The sequence below is a fragment of the Zea mays genome, chromosome 6 (genome assembly GCF_902167145.1).
Source record: "Zea mays cultivar B73 chromosome 6, Zm-B73-REFERENCE-NAM-5.0, whole genome shotgun sequence".
NCBI lineage: Eukaryota > Viridiplantae > Streptophyta > Magnoliopsida > Poales > Poaceae > Zea > Zea mays.
This window is the reverse complement of record NC_050101.1, coordinates 181,158,986-181,174,667: the sequence shown is the minus strand read 5'-3', so window position 1 is coordinate 181,174,667 and position 15,682 is coordinate 181,158,986. Positions and strand designations below refer to the sequence as shown.

Genomic DNA, 15,682 nt, shown 5'->3' with positions numbered 1-15,682 from the left:
GGGGCTTTGTCCCTTGCGGGCTCGGGATGGACCGAGGCCTCTCGCTCCTGACGGGAGGGCCCCGCTCGGTGCTCCGAGGAAGGCTCTCGAAGTCGGGAGGCAGAGCTCTCGGTCTGCTGGACCGCGGCGCATTCCAGGAGACCCTTGATCTCGCTTTGGACTCGGTGCCCCTCGATAGTGGATGGCTTCGGCATTGTTCGGAGCAAGATTGCCGCCGCAGCGAGGTTCTGACTGGCCCTATTAAAGACTAGGGGTTGCTCGGCCCCTGCATCCTCGACGATGCGATGGTGGACGTCGCGTGATCTGGCGCGTGCCCCTCCGTTGGGGCTCAGCCTGCCCTTTCCTGACTTGCTGGAGTTGTCGTAATCATTGCTGCTCCTCATCGAGTTTGGCCTAAATCTCACGGAGTTGTTCGAGTTGTGCGTCCTGACTCCCCGCGGGGGCCCGAACCACATCCCGCTCCCTCGGGCCTTCGATGCGCGGCGCCGGTGTTGGGGTGTTGTCGATCCTGGGCATGCCAAGCTGGTTCTCTCCTCCATGCTCCTCGTGCTCAGCGTGGAAGCATTCTCGAGTCGGGTTGTAACCTTCATCGTCGGAGCTATAGTCGTTGGAGTCATCGGAGAGGTAGTAGTCGCACGCGGACAGGAAGTGCCGCATGGACCCGAGATCGCAGAGCCCGAAAAAGTCCAGGCCAGGATCTAGGTCATCTCCTACTTCGGAGTCCACGTGCTCCGAGGTTGGAGTGGTTGCAAGCAGGTCCAGTGTTGACTGCAGATGGTGTCCTGGAAGTTCAGTATATGCACTCATGTGGGTACTTACTGAAGAAGGATAGCCTGCAGCGACATTGCTCATCCCGAAAGGGAGAGAGCGTGACGTCGATCCTACCTCCCGGATTGCGGGAGGAGGGGCTGATGGACTTATCGTGGAAGCAACGTGTGTAGCCGTCGTCGTTCTTGGTGCGAGGCTAACGTCAGACAGGTCCCTCACAAGGGAGTCTGCGCCATCGGCCTGCCCAGAAGCGCCGGCCGGGCGGGAAGCACCGCCCGCGGTGCGGTTGCGGTTGTTCCGTCTCCGTCTCCTCCGGCGAGAGGGACGGTGGCGGAGGTCTGGGTGTCCCTCCTCTGGCCAGGGGAGCAGGAGCGGTCGTGCTCCTCCCGGTTAGGAGAAACGGTAGTCGTCGTCGGTGTGGTGTCTAGGTGGGAGGAGTACCATGTCATAATCGTAGCCAAAGGACATGAACTCAAGACTCCCGAACCAGATCACCGTGCCAAGCGGAAAAGGGTGTTCAGGATTTGCCATCCGGAACCTTGGTGGGAATGTGCTGTCAACACGCAGCGTCTCCTACCTGGCGCGCCAACTGTCGGTGTTTTGAACCCATGGGTCCTAACCGACCAGTGAATTTGTGCTGCGTGCCCTTGTCCCGGATGGTTGATGCAAGAAGACACACAAGGTATATCCTAGTTTGGGCAAGAGAAGGCCCTACTTCCAGCGGGGGGGGGGGAGGAGACTTGTATTATCTTGCACCTAAGTGCTCGTAGTAGGGGATACAAGTGAGTCGAGAGAGGGAGTGAGTCTCAAGTCTCTGAGTATGATTGAGGCAAGTGCCAATATCAGGAGTGGAGTGAGGAGTGCACCGTGAAGTGTTGTCCTCGACCTGCCTAGAGAAGGCCCTGGGCTCCTCCTTTTATAGTCGCAAGGAGAGGGCCCAGGTGTACAGGTGTAGCTATGCTATTGTTGTGGTCGGAGGAGGCGTGTCCGAGCCCTGTAGCGGTAGGACCGGCGGGATGGCCCTTGTCCTTTGCGTCGTCTTCGGTCAGCAGAAGGACGCCTGATTCCTGTAGCCTGTCTTTTGATTAGGTAGAGAGCCGAGGCCAGGGTCGGGAGCATGGGCGTGTCCGAGCCTGTCCCGTTCAGGAGTGCGGATGAGACGTTTCCAAGCGTGTCGAGTCGGAGCTGTTGAAACAGCGCTCGGTATGGTGAAAAAGTGTGTGGTAATCTGGTTCGGGCGTCATCCGGGATGGTGGAAAGTAGATTGGACGCCAGTCTTGTTGTTTCTGTAGCCATCCTGTCTTCAGCGGGGTTCGCGGGAGAGCAGGTGGCATCGCATGTTTCCCTGTTGGAGCAGTTGGCCGAGGCTGGGCTCGGGCGAGGCGAAGATTTCTCCCGAGGCCGAGTGCCGGGATCAGATGTTGCATGTAGTCACACTCTGAGTGGTTGAAACAGTGGTCGGAGTGGGGGAATAGTACCCCGTATTTTCGCTCTGACCGTCGTCGTGGGAGGTAAAAGTAGATTAGACCGTAGTCGTGTCGCCCTTTATTGACTTTGGCACCTGCAGCGGGACAGGTGGCCGTACAGACTACATTAAATGCGCATGTTCTGGGATCGGAGTGGTTGGCCGAGGCGGGCACGCCCCGGAGCGCTGCTCGAGACGCCCTCGGGCGAGTCAGAAATGCGTTTCCCGCCCGAGGCTCTATCGAAACGTAGGATTACTTTTCGCCCGAGGTTGGGCTCGGGCGAAACGTAGTTGTGCTGTTGGCCTATGGTGCCTCGGGTGAGTCGCGATTTAGGTTCCGCGTGGCCTTGGTAGGCTGGGAGCGTGTTTGTTTTGCGACCCCTTCTTACCCAGGCGTTTAGGTATTTTTAGGGACGTAATCAGGGTACCCTTAATTACGGTACCCGACACATAGCGAACTGGAGGAACTATGGTGAGCATCGGGATATCACGAACATATATAGTCCAGAATCAACTTATGGGAATAACGTAGAACCAAAGCAATCTTATACACGCTAAAAAGCCGCGAGGTACAACTCTGCAAGCATGTCAACTCACCAAAGTGATGAAAAGAAATATGCGATGATCGTCCTCTTGCAGAATCCTCCAACCGTCATCTAACAAGGAAAGAGCCAGGCATTAAAACAAGTAGCTCAACTGTATTTACAAATGGCTCGCTCAGATCCAAAGTGCACACAGCAACAACAACATAAGCATCAAGTGAGAGCAATCTAGACATTGACATATCTATTTGGGCCCATATTTATTTGACCTGGTTCGAACCAACATTTCTAAGAATTCATCAAAAGGAGGAACCTAACCACGAAGCTGAAGATCACAGAAGGGAAAAGGCAGACGACACCTAATCAACAAAAAATATACGTGGCAAACGATACTGAAGATAAAAGGCACTCATGATTGATAGGACATATCCATGGCAAACAAAACTATTGTCCATTCATCCACAGCAGGTCCTAACCCCTTCGCGACCACCTACACTTCATGCTATAGACTGGATAGCAGGTCGCCTACCACCATACATTGTAGTTTTCATCGAAGGATTCTCCATACTGTTAGGATGTACCAAATGCCTGGACAGCCTAGCCTAACAGAACCTATAGACACTTGTGTTGCCAGGACCCAAACATCAGTGTGAATGCAAAAGAAACCACGGTGAATATAACCCGCTCAAGTAAGCTGATGGGGGCACAGGACGCCCAGAGCATGAACCGAAGAACACCACATGAAGCAGGCGAATAAGATGCAGAGTCAGCCGTCGCTAGCAAGACAAACCTGCACCAACGGAGACCTCCACACGATCTAGGTCACGAACAGAAGAAACACCAACTCAAGCCACCCCATGATGACGGCACCTGGCGGCAGAAAGGACGAAACCCAAATCTGAAGGAATGAGGAACACAGATGTTGGGGATCTGCATGCGCTGCCGTCGGAAACGTGAACCGGGGAAGGGGAGGACGAGGAAGGAGACAACAAAGGAGCGGAAGGTACCACTTTATGCCCAGCACCTCGCAGACGCCCATTCCTCGTCACCGTTGAGACGCGCGGACGCTGTAGAGGCCTGTCTCGGCGGGCTTAGCGAGGAGAGGCGTTAGCAGGGCCAAGAATCTCCTCCCGCAGCGGCTGTCTGTGGTCCCGCGTGGAACATGGGGCCAGGACCGCAGCAGCAGATCCGTCTCGACGGGGAGTAAAGTGCGTTCCGGAGATCGGACCCGGGCGTGGAGAGCCACGTCGCCCACACAGGAGGACGACCGTCCACGACGCCCATGCCGACGACCGTGACCGAATGACTGTGGGCCCGCGCAGCAGCGACGAATCTGCGACGACGCGCGACTAGGTGGAGGCTGCCTCCGTTTCTTTGACGCGAGCTCGCCGTCAGCGGAGGATGGGCGTGGCCAGCGCCCACGCCCCCGAGAGTTGGGACGGAGCAGCGAGCGGCAAGGAGAGACGGACGGAGGCCCCAAGGATGGACGGAGACCCGAGCCCCCAAAGAGACAGACGGAGGGCAGCTGTAGCGACGGACGCCGGAGGGCAGCTGTAGCGACGGACGAGACAGAGGGGTGGGAAGAGGTCCAGACGCCACGGGTAGAGGAGAGAGAGAGCGCATGCCGCACGGGCCCGCGTGACACACCGCGGAGGGAGAAAAGAGACTCGTGACTTCGTATCCACGCTTCGCACAGCGAACGGGTGAACAATCGTGAAACGCGAGCGTGCGAGTAAGAGGGCTGTAGTTTTGAGAACTTTGATGTGTATAGATAAAGGTACAATTATTAGTATCCGCTTTCACTGCTTGTATATGTAATCGAATAACATGAATAGGAGATAAATAGGTATAGCACAAAGTATCTATGATCATATATGACAAAGTAATCGAATAGCCTACTGGTCGCGGCAGCTCGAATCTCTGCCTTCTTCCCGATCTCGGAGTAGAGCCCGGGTCCCGCGGCGGCCATGGCTATCGGAGAAGGCAGAGGCGGAGACGACGCTGACGTCGAGGAGGGGGGATTTTGGGCTGGGGGCGGCGAAACGGGAAGCGGGATACACGGACCTGCTACTGAGCGGTATGAGGCAAATTGAATTTCTTTTCTATATAATAGAGACGGGAGCAAAGCTCGCCGTTCGTGATGTCCACGTCGGCCTTTTATTTTTCAGCCGTCGGATCTTCAAACAACGGACACGCCATCACTTATCGTTTCCCAGCCTCCATAGTACACGGCGTTTCTAGAAGATTTCTTTCTATATAATAGAGACGGGAGCAAAGCTCGCCGTTCGTGATGTTCACGTCGGCCTTTTATTTTTTAGTCGTCGGATCTTCAAACAACGGACATGCCATCGCTTATCGTTTCCCAGCCTCCATAGTACACGACGTTTCCAGAAGATGCCGGACGGGCGAGGTAAAGCTCGCCGTTCGTGATGTCCACGTCGGCCTTTTATTTTTCAGCCGTCGGATCTTCAAACAACGGACACGCCATCGCTTATTGTTTCCCAGCCTCCATAGTACACGGCGTTTCCAGAAGATGCCGGACGGGCGAGGTAAATAATACTCCCTCCGTTCATAAATATATGACGCCGTTGACTTTTTTTAAAAACTTTGACTACTCGTCTTATTCAAAATAATCGTGAGTTATTATTTATTTTATTGGGATTTATTTTATCACTCAAGGTAGTTTGAATATGACTTAAAATTTTATATTTTTGAATAAATATTTTGAATAAGACGAGTCAAAGGTTTCGAAAAAACTAAACGGTGCCATGTATTTGTGAACGGCTACGGACAGTAGCCGTGGTCATCCTTTCGCGAAGCGCCCGTCACATGCCACATGTCCAATCCCCGTCCCCTTCTCCTTCTACCTCCCCAGCCAAGCGCTCCGTCTGAAAGCGCCATCCACCTCATTCGTCCAGAGCTTGCCGCCGCTGGTCGCTGCTCCCCTGACGCGTGTGCTGCCACTGGCCGAGGGAGGCCGCCGTCCTGGTGGATGAGGTCCGCATGCCGGAGCAAGACGCGAAGGAGCCGGCGTCGGCCGCAGAGCAGATCTTGACGCCGGAGAAACCGGAGGCGCTAAGAGCGCGCGGCTGCAGCATGGCGTTCTCCGTTAAGGGCATCTGTCGAGCCGCGCTTGGGTTGCGGCGGCACAGACTGAGGCGACAACGCTGATAGCGGATGACCTCGAGTCTGTCGAGCGGAAGCTCAGCATTGGCGTCGGGGCTGCACGGAGCCCCGTCAAGCACAACTGCACAAGGCGGAGGTCAAACTGCCGGAGAGGTAAATATCCTTCCCCCGATGTGATTTCGGATCCAGTTCACGTTTGGAAAATCGAACTGCTTGCAGAAAAGTTTTCAGTAATGCTGACTTTTACTTTCGCTAATCTGAATTACACCTCTCGACGAAAGGGGAGGGCATTTTTTTAGGTTGATTAGCAGCGAATTTAGGTAACAGAATATTGAGTTGCGGATTTATCTAACACAATACAACATCAATAATTCCTAGATGATTCGTTTCTCTGGTGGTGATATATTTATCTATTGTAGCTATGAGATGCTACGTGAGTTATTCAAAGGTCTCCAGTGCTCCATGCGATTGTTCTGTACATTTGGTCCTTTTCGCAATGACACAACATGTTGCATGTACCCTGATTTTCAGGTGAGCCTGCTACTCGGTGCTGCTGACAATGTCTTCAAGCAAGAGGGTGAAACGGCATACCTAGCGTCAAAAAGGAATATTAAGCAGAGGCTTGTGGCATTCTACATGTACCACCCTGAGGTAAGGAAACCGTTTTGTGCTTCGCACTTGGTTACTGCTTCATCAGAAGTTCGGAGTTGTTTTTCTAATCAGATAACGACTGTCAATAATAATGTTGTCTATGTTTTTAATCACCCTAAGCTAAGAAAACTGTTTTGTGCTTCACACTTGATTACTGAATTTTATTCTCCTACAGGCTTATATCAAGCCAAGAATATAGTGCAAAAAATGCTTGTAGCCAGGGTGTTTTAAACCTGTAAGCATGCAACCAGCAAAACTAAGGGCACCACCTTAAAAAACCGATGTTAACTGCCTGATTTCTTGGCTGCCCAGTCACAGAGTTTAGCTGAGGCTACCCTGCTATGAACCTGATACACTCCATTAATTGAATATTCTATTTTTTTCATTCGATTTTGTGTGTGCATTAGTGCCGTCTATTATGAACAGTCCAATACACAGTACTATATGCGTTCTTATATAATGATATGCTCATGTTTCATACTATGCGTTCCTCCGTAGTCCTGCGATTTACCTGTTTTCAGACCAATTAGATTGCATCTGAAAAAGTGATGCTTCTTAGTACTAAACTCTTTTCCTATAGGCTTTAGGCCAGTAAAAAGAATATATCTATTCAGTAATTTAACACATTTTGTAGGCTTTAGGTCAGTAAAAAGAATATATCTATTCAGGGTTCTATCCGGTTTTCCATGGTTCGAAATCTCATTTACCTGATCTAGACAGAGTTATATTGCCCACGACCACATTTCAGGTTTATGTAAATTTTTCCAGCTACTGCTAAAGATGTGTTTTCAATAACATTCGGGTATTGTTCATTGCAGCTACTAATACTTGTGTATTACTTTGTTAGTAATCTATCCTATATTGAAATTCCAAACTAACATTCATGTTTGGTAATACACTATTTTTTGTCTTCTCTCTCGCAGAGTCCTTTTGAATTTCCTGACAAGACAAGTATTGCATCGTCCAAGTTTTGTTCTATTTATGAACCCAAGTTGAAGCCTATTTTTTTAGATTCAGTTCTTCTGCCATTTCACTGTAACCGTGTCTGCTAACTTATATGAATATTTTTTTTCCAATGCGCGCGAAGCGCGCACCAGTTACTAGTGGATACAAGAACCCGGTATCAATCTGTTTTTTCGTTTCAGTAGACCATTGTGTGACACCAGTTCCCAATTTTGGTCCTTGGAAAGAGAAGAGTGAGTGCAAGAAACAACAATACACAACAAAGTTGGATTGCAAACAACAGATAGGGATTTCACAGCAAGGGAGTTTCATAGACAAATTTCTTTTTTTTTTCTGTCTCCAAGGCAATACTCATTTTTTGAAAAAAAAACTCAAAAGAAAACGAAAAAATTAGAAATTACTAACGACCAGGTGTTCAGAAAACAATGGCTGGGAGATATTGTGAGAACTAAAATTAGCTAATGGTTATGCTCTTATCTAAATCTAGTTATCAGTCATATTTCTTCTCTTTCATGCCTCTTCTGTGTATAGGATAGGAGCAAAGGGAGACATAGTCACACAGTTGGTTGTTTGATTACCATGTCACTGAAACAGCATATGCCAGGCATGCAAAGGTCCTTTTTATCTACTGTTGAATGAGAAGATAAATGAGAAGAGTACCGTCAAATGAGAAGAGGAATGGAAGCACATCATCTTCTGTCAGCTAAATCCTGCTCTTACCCTTGGAGTAAAAGCGAGCGTGTAAAACATACATGGCACATGTGAAATTGATACAAGTCAAGCTTGAAGGGGGCGTACCAGCTTTTAAATCTTCTTGTTCTTAGCTGAGTCCTGAATGGATGCTTTGCTATTGTTCATGTGTGGAGTACTTTCACTCGCTCCTATTACTGTGCCGGTGCTGGAGTTGGAGGCAGCGGCACTCGTCGTCCTCGACGGACATGGGCTCAGAGATCCAGACGTCATACGCATGCAGGGGACAGCGGGTGGTGGTGGTCGGCGGCGTCGTCGGAGGCGGAGGAGCAGGAGGAGGAGGAGGAGGAGAGGATCCGATCTAGCGACTCGTAGAACTCCTTCTGTTCCACCTTCCCCTCGGCCGCTGGATCCAGCAGACCCCGCGCCGCCTCCGGCATTGCCGTCCTTTCGGCACCGGCCGCCACCTACTCATCCCATCCACCCGCGCGGCGCGCCCAAACGGCGAGTGGCTTCTATACGCGAGGTTTTTGGTATCGTGTCGTTGTTACTGCTGCTGCTGCGACTACGATGCGGGGGGGAGGGAGCAACAGCGACGGGGTGGAAATGTTGAGCACGCACGGCGCCATTTGGCTAGGCTGCTCTGCTGGAAGGAGGAACGAATCCGAAGGTGGCTATGGCTGCTCAGTGCGATGCTGATCGCGCGCACGAGCAGCATGGGCGACACGCTCAGCGACGTAAAATAATCACTGATGCTGAGCGCCCACACGAGCAGCATGGGCGACACGCGGGGACTGCTCGCTCCATGCCGCGCGCTGTAGGCCGCTGTAGCAGCTGGTTGAGAAACTCGTTCATAGAGGATGGCCGCCTGTAGAGCAATAACTCGCGACGCTGCGCACTTGGACCGTGCGGTGTTTTCGCCCCTTTTTCTCGGCATTTACGCCCGCGCGACGCCTCCGCGCTTCGACGTGACACGCGTCAAGACGATATTGGCGAAGCATCCCTGGAAACGCTCTCGTGCCTCCATTCCTTTTACTAATAAATAAATAAATAAATATAAACGGTAACGTGGACTAACCATTTGTTGTCGTCGCTTTGCTTGGCGACAATTTGTACATAATGTGAACGTAGGCATCATCATCATCTATTTATAGTCTGCCTTTTAGCGTCCTCTGTACCGTCGTGCTGGATTTAAAACGTTGAAGTGACTTCTGGCATCAGTAGGAAAAACTTCTACAGCAGTGCCACAAACTTCTACAGCAGGCATGCGCGGTGCAAATGGGCTCCTCAGCACTTGCTGTGTATGGAGTTACAGGCAATGATGTTTTACTTACGGCAAACATCCTAAATCACTGTACGAAGTTGTAACCAAGGGGGTGTTTGGTTTCTAGGGACTAATGTTTAGTCTTTTCATTTTATTCCTTTTTAGTCTATAAATTGCTAAATATAGAAACTAAAATAAAGTTTTAGTTTCTATATTTGGTAATTTTAGAACTAAAATGGAATAAAATGTAGGGACTAAACATTAGTCCCTACAAACCAAACACCCCCCAAGTTGCACATGCTATAGCCGCGTCGGGTTATGAGTTGGGTTCGGGAGACAGCGGTATGCTGCATGTGTATTGTGAACTTGGTTGCCAATAATTTGAAATGATTATTCTATATATGTAAAACAAACAAACAAACAACAGGAGACATGGAGTTGAAAAGACTGACTTTGGAATCCAAAAAATGTGTTCAGCCTGCTACTGGAGTAGGAAATATATAAAACAAGAGTGTTGAGCACCGTTTGTGGCACTGGGCACGACCGGACGGTCCGGCCCATAGGCGCGGATGGTCCGCGATAGGATTAGATCAGGCTGTTAAAACTCCTATCTCCTCGCGTGTTTATCCCTCCAATCACGCGGGAGCTGTTGGAGAACGCAGTCCAGACCTCCTCCCTTTATATAGATGAAGGGTTACAGCCGATTGAGCTGGACACAATCGAACCCAAATCAATATATTACCAGTTCTTTACTTTCATGCCCTAGGAGTAGACAGTAATGTAGCCTTCTTCGTCTCAATCTTCACCTCTTTACGGCTCTACGTCGTCTGTAGGCGTCTTGGGTGGCCTGCCGACCCCAAGACAGAACCTAGGATCTCTCCTCCCTGACGGGGTCCCTCCCGGGGGGTTAGATCCAGGTGCTGTTGGCGAACGCCGCCGCCTTTGCGCACACGCGGACCGTCCGGCCACCCAGGCGCGGACCGTCCGGCCTCTCCGCAGAGAAGACCCCGCTCCTGCCACAGGTCGCGGACCGTCCGGCCCTAGGCCGCGGACTGTCCGCGCCTCCGCAGAGAGCACCGCCGCCGGTACAACTCGTAGTGATTGGCGCCCAGATCGGCGCCAACACACTTTTTGGCGACTCCGCTGGGGACGAGGCGTGAAGGTCTATCAGATCGGCCCTCAATGGCCGGTTCAAAGGGCCCTTCCGATGTCTCTCCCAGCAACATCATCGAGCCGGCATGGGAAGCCCTGCCGACTGAAGACCAGCAGGAATTCGAGGAGCATAAGGAAAGGCTGATCAAGGAGGCTAAGGCGAAATTTCTGGCCAACTTCAAGGTGGACAGGAATCAGAAGGTCGTCCGGGTGCGGGCGACTGATCCGGCCGCGCTCCAACCTGCTGCAGCAAACCCCAATGTAAGTACCGCAAACGATGTCCAATCCCTCAAGTCTTACGTTGATGAACAGCGCGAACAGATGCAGAAAATACTAGGGGGTATGCAAGAGGACCATAGAAAATTAGCGCGCACATTTGAAAAATCCACTGTGCCCAATTTTCCATCACACAATATAGGCACCACACATGACGCACTAGAATCATCGGCTGCAAACGGGCATGTACAACCCCAACCATTATATGGCATGCCGTTGAACTCATACGTCGGCCAAACCCAACCTCCTGCACTGGTATGGGAAAAACCTGCTGATCTACCCATGGCCGGACCGTCCGCACATGAGCGCGGACCGTCCGGCCCACCGGCGGCTGGCCCTGTTTACCAAAACGGACCACCGAGATTCACGCCAGCACCACCACAGTCCGTGCAAACCCTAACAGACACGTTCGGACCGTCCGCGCATCACGGCGGACCGTCCGAACACCTCACCGGACAGTCCGCGCATAACGCCGGACCGTCCGCGCACGCGACCAACAGGGGGTATGTGGAACGTAATAATAGTTACATTCAGTAACCTATACTCCCGCCTCAGCCAAGCTTCCCCTTACTTCCCACCCCACAAATGCATGGGGGTGACCATTTTTCGGCCACCATAAGACCGGAAAAATATTCTGACCAACAATATGATATACCTGGAGCAAGCATTAATGTCCCACAAGACCCAAACTCATGGGCAAGAAGGCAACATAATACCCAAACACCCACACCCATGTTGGACTAAAGGGCCGGTGGGCTACCACCGGCCGCCATTGACATAGTAAGGGAAGAAATAGCTGGGGCGTTCCGAGATAAGCTCGGAGTTAGCGTGACCCCTAGGGGGCAGTCATATCGGAAACCATATGACAGCCGATTTGACTATCACCCGTACCCCCAGGGAACAAGAATACCCGAATTCATAAAATTTTTGGGTGACCAAGGAAAGAGCACGCACGAGCACATAGGCCAGTTCCTGGCACAGTTAGGAGAATTGGCCGATACCGAGGCGTTCCGTGTCCGTTTATTTTTATTATCTCTGACTGGGACTGCATTTGCCTGGTATGCTACACTACCGCATAACTCTATTTTTTCATGGAGAGATTTAGAACAAAAATTTTATGATCATTTTTTCTCCGGCGATTATGAGTTAGACTTGATAGATCTAGCGGCTCTGCGACAGGGAAAGGATGAATCGGTTAATGACTACATCCAGAGATTCCGGGACACTAGAAACCGATGCTTCCAAATTAACCTGGCAGAAAAGCAGCTGGTGGGATTAGCTTTTCATGGAATGCGATATTATCTAAAAGAAAGATTAGAAAGCATTCAATTTTTTACGCAATGTCAGTTACATCAGAAGGCTTTAGCTTGCGAAAGCCGATGCAAAGATACAGCTAAAGCGGTTCGTCACAACGTCCATATAGTAGACTGTGATCAGAGTAGCTCAGATGATGAACCGCAAGATATGTACGCCGCTGAGATGGTTTGGCCAAAATAGGCCAAAGCTCCAGTTTGTTCTTCTTTGCAGCCGGTTCAAAAGAAACAGCAAGAAGAGGTTAAATTTACTTTTAATGTTAGTAAATGTGACAAAATATTCGATGAATTATTTAAAAGCGGCAACATAAAATTAAATCATACTATGCCATCTGCCGACGAGCTTAAACGTCGTGCTTATTGCAAGTGGCATAATTCGTTCTCTCATGCCACTAATGATTGTAATGTATTTCGACGACAGGTCCAATCGGCCATCAACGATGGCCGATTGAAATTTCAGGAAATGCAGATGGACACTGAGCCTTTTCCGATGAATATGATCAACTTCGATGACAAGAAAGTCCTGGTTCGGCCTAGCGCGGCCGATAAGGGCAAAGGCAAGGAAATCATCATCGGCAACCCGCGGGAAGCCGATGAGAATACTAAAATTTCTTGCAGGAAAGTGGTGGCAGAGAAGACCCCAGATGGAGGGGAGACATTGAAGATCACCATCGCAGCCTCCAACGCTGGGGGGCAGGCGCAGACAGGCAGCCAGGCTCGACCCCCTGTTCTGCGCATCGCGGACGGTCCGGCCCATAGGCGCGGACGGTCCGGGACACCGCCGGACGGTCCGGGTGGGTACGGCGGACAGTCCGGCAATGCTCAGGGGCAGCGACGACCGCGTACTTTCAAACCGCGACGACCAGAAATAGGTACGTGGAAGATGAACACTCTTAAAGCCTCCGGCCGTTTGGTCAAGGCCGGCCCAACATTTGATCAGCTATTATCTAAATATGTACAAAAGGCCGGCCCCATAGACCGGCCAGCGAAGCGACCTCGCTCACCTGCCCAAGATGGACAAGCAAGATCAATTAGGTTTTCTCATCAAGCAGGGCCGGATAAATCGACCCAAGATGTTGCCCAGCTAACACCACCACCACCAACATCATGGACACCTCCACCACCATATCCATATATGCCGTATCATTATGCATACCCGCCACCACCATATGTCCAAAATCAAATGTGGGGCATGCCACCATATCCATATGGGATGCCGCAGTACCCCGCTTGGGGGGCACCCCAAACTTCTGTATTTGATAGACTGGCACCCCCAGTGCATGACCGATTGGGTTCACCTCAATCCGGTCACCAGGCGCGGGTCATACAAGATTGCCAGACTACTCGGCAGCAAAGGCCGACCAATCCGGCAGGGGGGCATAGAGAGGAGATGTCTACGGGCACCAAAAGGACGACGAAAGGAGGTATCATCAAAATAGGCACTGCAGATGTCGTCATACAAGGGAGCAACGAAGGGCCGATGGTTTTTGGTAAATCGACCAAGACAGAGGTTGTAAGAGACACAGGAGCGACCAGCAAAGCATCTGACCCAAAGTACTCCATGCCCCGATGGTGTCCATCGGGTCTAACATGGTCTCAAAAGCGCAAATTACAGCGCCTGAGAGCAAAGGAGAGCAAGAAAAATGAGGCGGAAAAAATATTTAATGATACGCATCCCCAGTACCCACCACCACAAAAGAGATGGAGGCCAAAGGATGCTGAAGCAAATCAAGCGGCCACAAAAATAGATGACAAAACAGAGGTTGCACAGCTCTCTGCGGGCATCACGGACTGTTTGGCTCCAGAGGCCGGACCATCCGATACAAGTGCGGACCGTCCGACCCCAGAGTCTGGACCGTCCGCCCCTCTCCAGGAGGCCGCCAACGACACGCCAGCACCTATGGAGGAAGATAACATCGAGGAGGACGACCTGCTGGGAGAGGATCTGGTCGACTACGAAGCCTCACCCGGGCATACAGGTATGGATGTGAATGTTATTACATTTTCAGCCGATTATGATATCATCGGCGATGATGAACCTGTAGTTGCTCATTTCGATTTTGGTCCTAAAGAGGCCGTCTTCACCAAACCAAAAGAATCGGTCAACCATTTAAAGCCGCTCTTCGTGCGCGGTCACATTGATGGAGTGCCGATTGCTAGGATGTTGGTAGATGGTGGGGCGGCCGTAAATTTAATGCCTTATTCATTATACAGAAAATTAGGTAAGCAGGATGACAATCTGATCCGGACTAATATGACGCATACTTGTAATTTTGTACGAAGCCGTTCCTCTCCTCTATAAATAGAGGAACAGTGACATGCATAAATTCACCTTTTGGAGGTCCGTAGCTTTGTTCAGCCTAGCCTTCGAAGTACCTTCGTGCTCTTTCTTGTGTAAAGACGAAGGTACGTTTGTAATAACATGTTATATTAAAAAGGATGAAGTGACAAGTGCCGAGGCAAAGAGATGAGTAACATGTTTTACTTTTGGTTACTTCTTACATTTAGTCATATGTGTTCTTTCATATCTTATATCTTCTCCCTTGAATTATCCTTTTAGAAAGGAGTAATTAAAGGGAGAAGACCACAATATGCTAACTTGTGTTGCCTTGTTTTTGATACCGTGTAGTAATCAAAAGCAAGTGACCAACATTGACGCCCACCTCCGGTGATTCCACGACCACAACAAAGAGCATGACGAACCACCAAGCTTCGTCATCGGGCCTGAAGAAGCTTGCGCTCCCTATCACTGGGGGCACGAGCTTCGAACCCAACAACAAGAAGCAAAGGAAAGAAACCCAAAGAAGGGTGCAACATGTGGGTGTCCAAGGACCCTACATCAAGACTAAGTGGTCTCATATTCCCATCACATTTTCCTAAGAGGATCTTTGTCTTAAGGATTATCCACACAGAGATGCCATGGTAATCTCATATGTCATAAAAGGCTTCATGGTCCACAATGTCTTGGTTGATACAAGCAGTGCAGTAGACATCATATTTGCAAAGGCTTTCAAGCAGATGCAAGAGCCAGAGGACAAAATCTAGGATTCAACTTACCCTCCCTGTGGCTTCGGAGGGCAACAAGTCATGGCCCTTGAAAAAATGTCTATGCCCATCACCTTTGGCACCTATGGATTTTTTACCAAGAAATGGTCTCCACTAGAAATCCAAGAATGTGATCTATGGCAAGGAAACATATGTGGGGTCAGGTGTATGAGCAACTGGTCGATGATCAATGGCCACACAACCCCCATTTTTGTCGAAAATTGCATGAACGAACATTTTCAATAATACCGAAGGATAACACCTACTGATTTTTGACCAAGAAATGGTCTCCACCTAAAATCCAAGAATGTGGTCTATGGCAAGGAAACATACGTGGGGTGAGGTGTACTAGCCTTTGGTCGATGATCAATGGCCACACAACTCCCATTTTTATCGAAAATAGCATGAAGGACCATTTTCAATAATA

The 15,682-nt window shown here is 50.3% G+C and overlaps 1 protein-coding gene and 1 pseudogene across 3 annotated transcripts; one reads left to right on the top strand and one right to left on the bottom strand.

Annotated features, from left to right (window-relative positions):
• The first annotated feature begins 4,398 nt into the window (after positions 1–4,398).
• LOC100278010 (uncharacterized) lies at positions 4,399–8,338 on the top strand. Of its 2 annotated transcripts, none has more exons than XM_020539687.3 (3): positions 4,399–6,054; positions 6,433–6,552; positions 8,047–8,338. In XM_020539687.3, the coding sequence occupies exons 1-3, from the start codon at positions 5,953–5,955 to the stop codon at positions 8,152–8,154; spliced, it is 330 nt and encodes a 109-aa protein (XP_020395276.1). In that variant the 5' UTR covers positions 4,399–5,952; the 3' UTR covers positions 8,155–8,338. The 2 variants fall into 2 exon arrangements, with proteins under 2 accessions (XP_020395276.1, XP_020395275.1); XM_020539686.3 differs by lacking the exon at positions 8,047–8,338 and adding an exon at positions 7,476–7,713.
• Positions 7,809–8,676, bottom strand: LOC112694682 (uncharacterized; annotated as a pseudogene). The gene is made up of 2 exons (NR_157322.1): positions 8,314–8,676; positions 7,809–8,236 (listed from the first exon to the last, which is right to left on the bottom strand). The product of NR_157322.1 is annotated as an uncharacterized protein (transcript).
• Between the last annotated feature and the right edge of the window lie 7,006 nt (positions 8,677–15,682).

Bases quoted from the DNA above. Each gene is read 5' to 3' on its own strand.
- LOC100278010 (XM_020539686.3), top strand. From the start codon at position 5,953: ATGACCTCGAGTCTGTCGAGCGGAAGCTCAGCATTGGCGTCGGGGCTG. The intron at 6,055-6,432 runs GTAAATATCCTT...CCTGATTTTCAG, and splicing joins GAGGTCAAACTGCCGGAGAG to GTGAGCCTGCTACTCGGTGC. The intron at 6,553-7,475 runs GTAAGGAAACCG...TCTCTCTCGCAG, and splicing joins TCTACATGTACCACCCTGAG to AGTCCTTTTGAATTTCCTGA.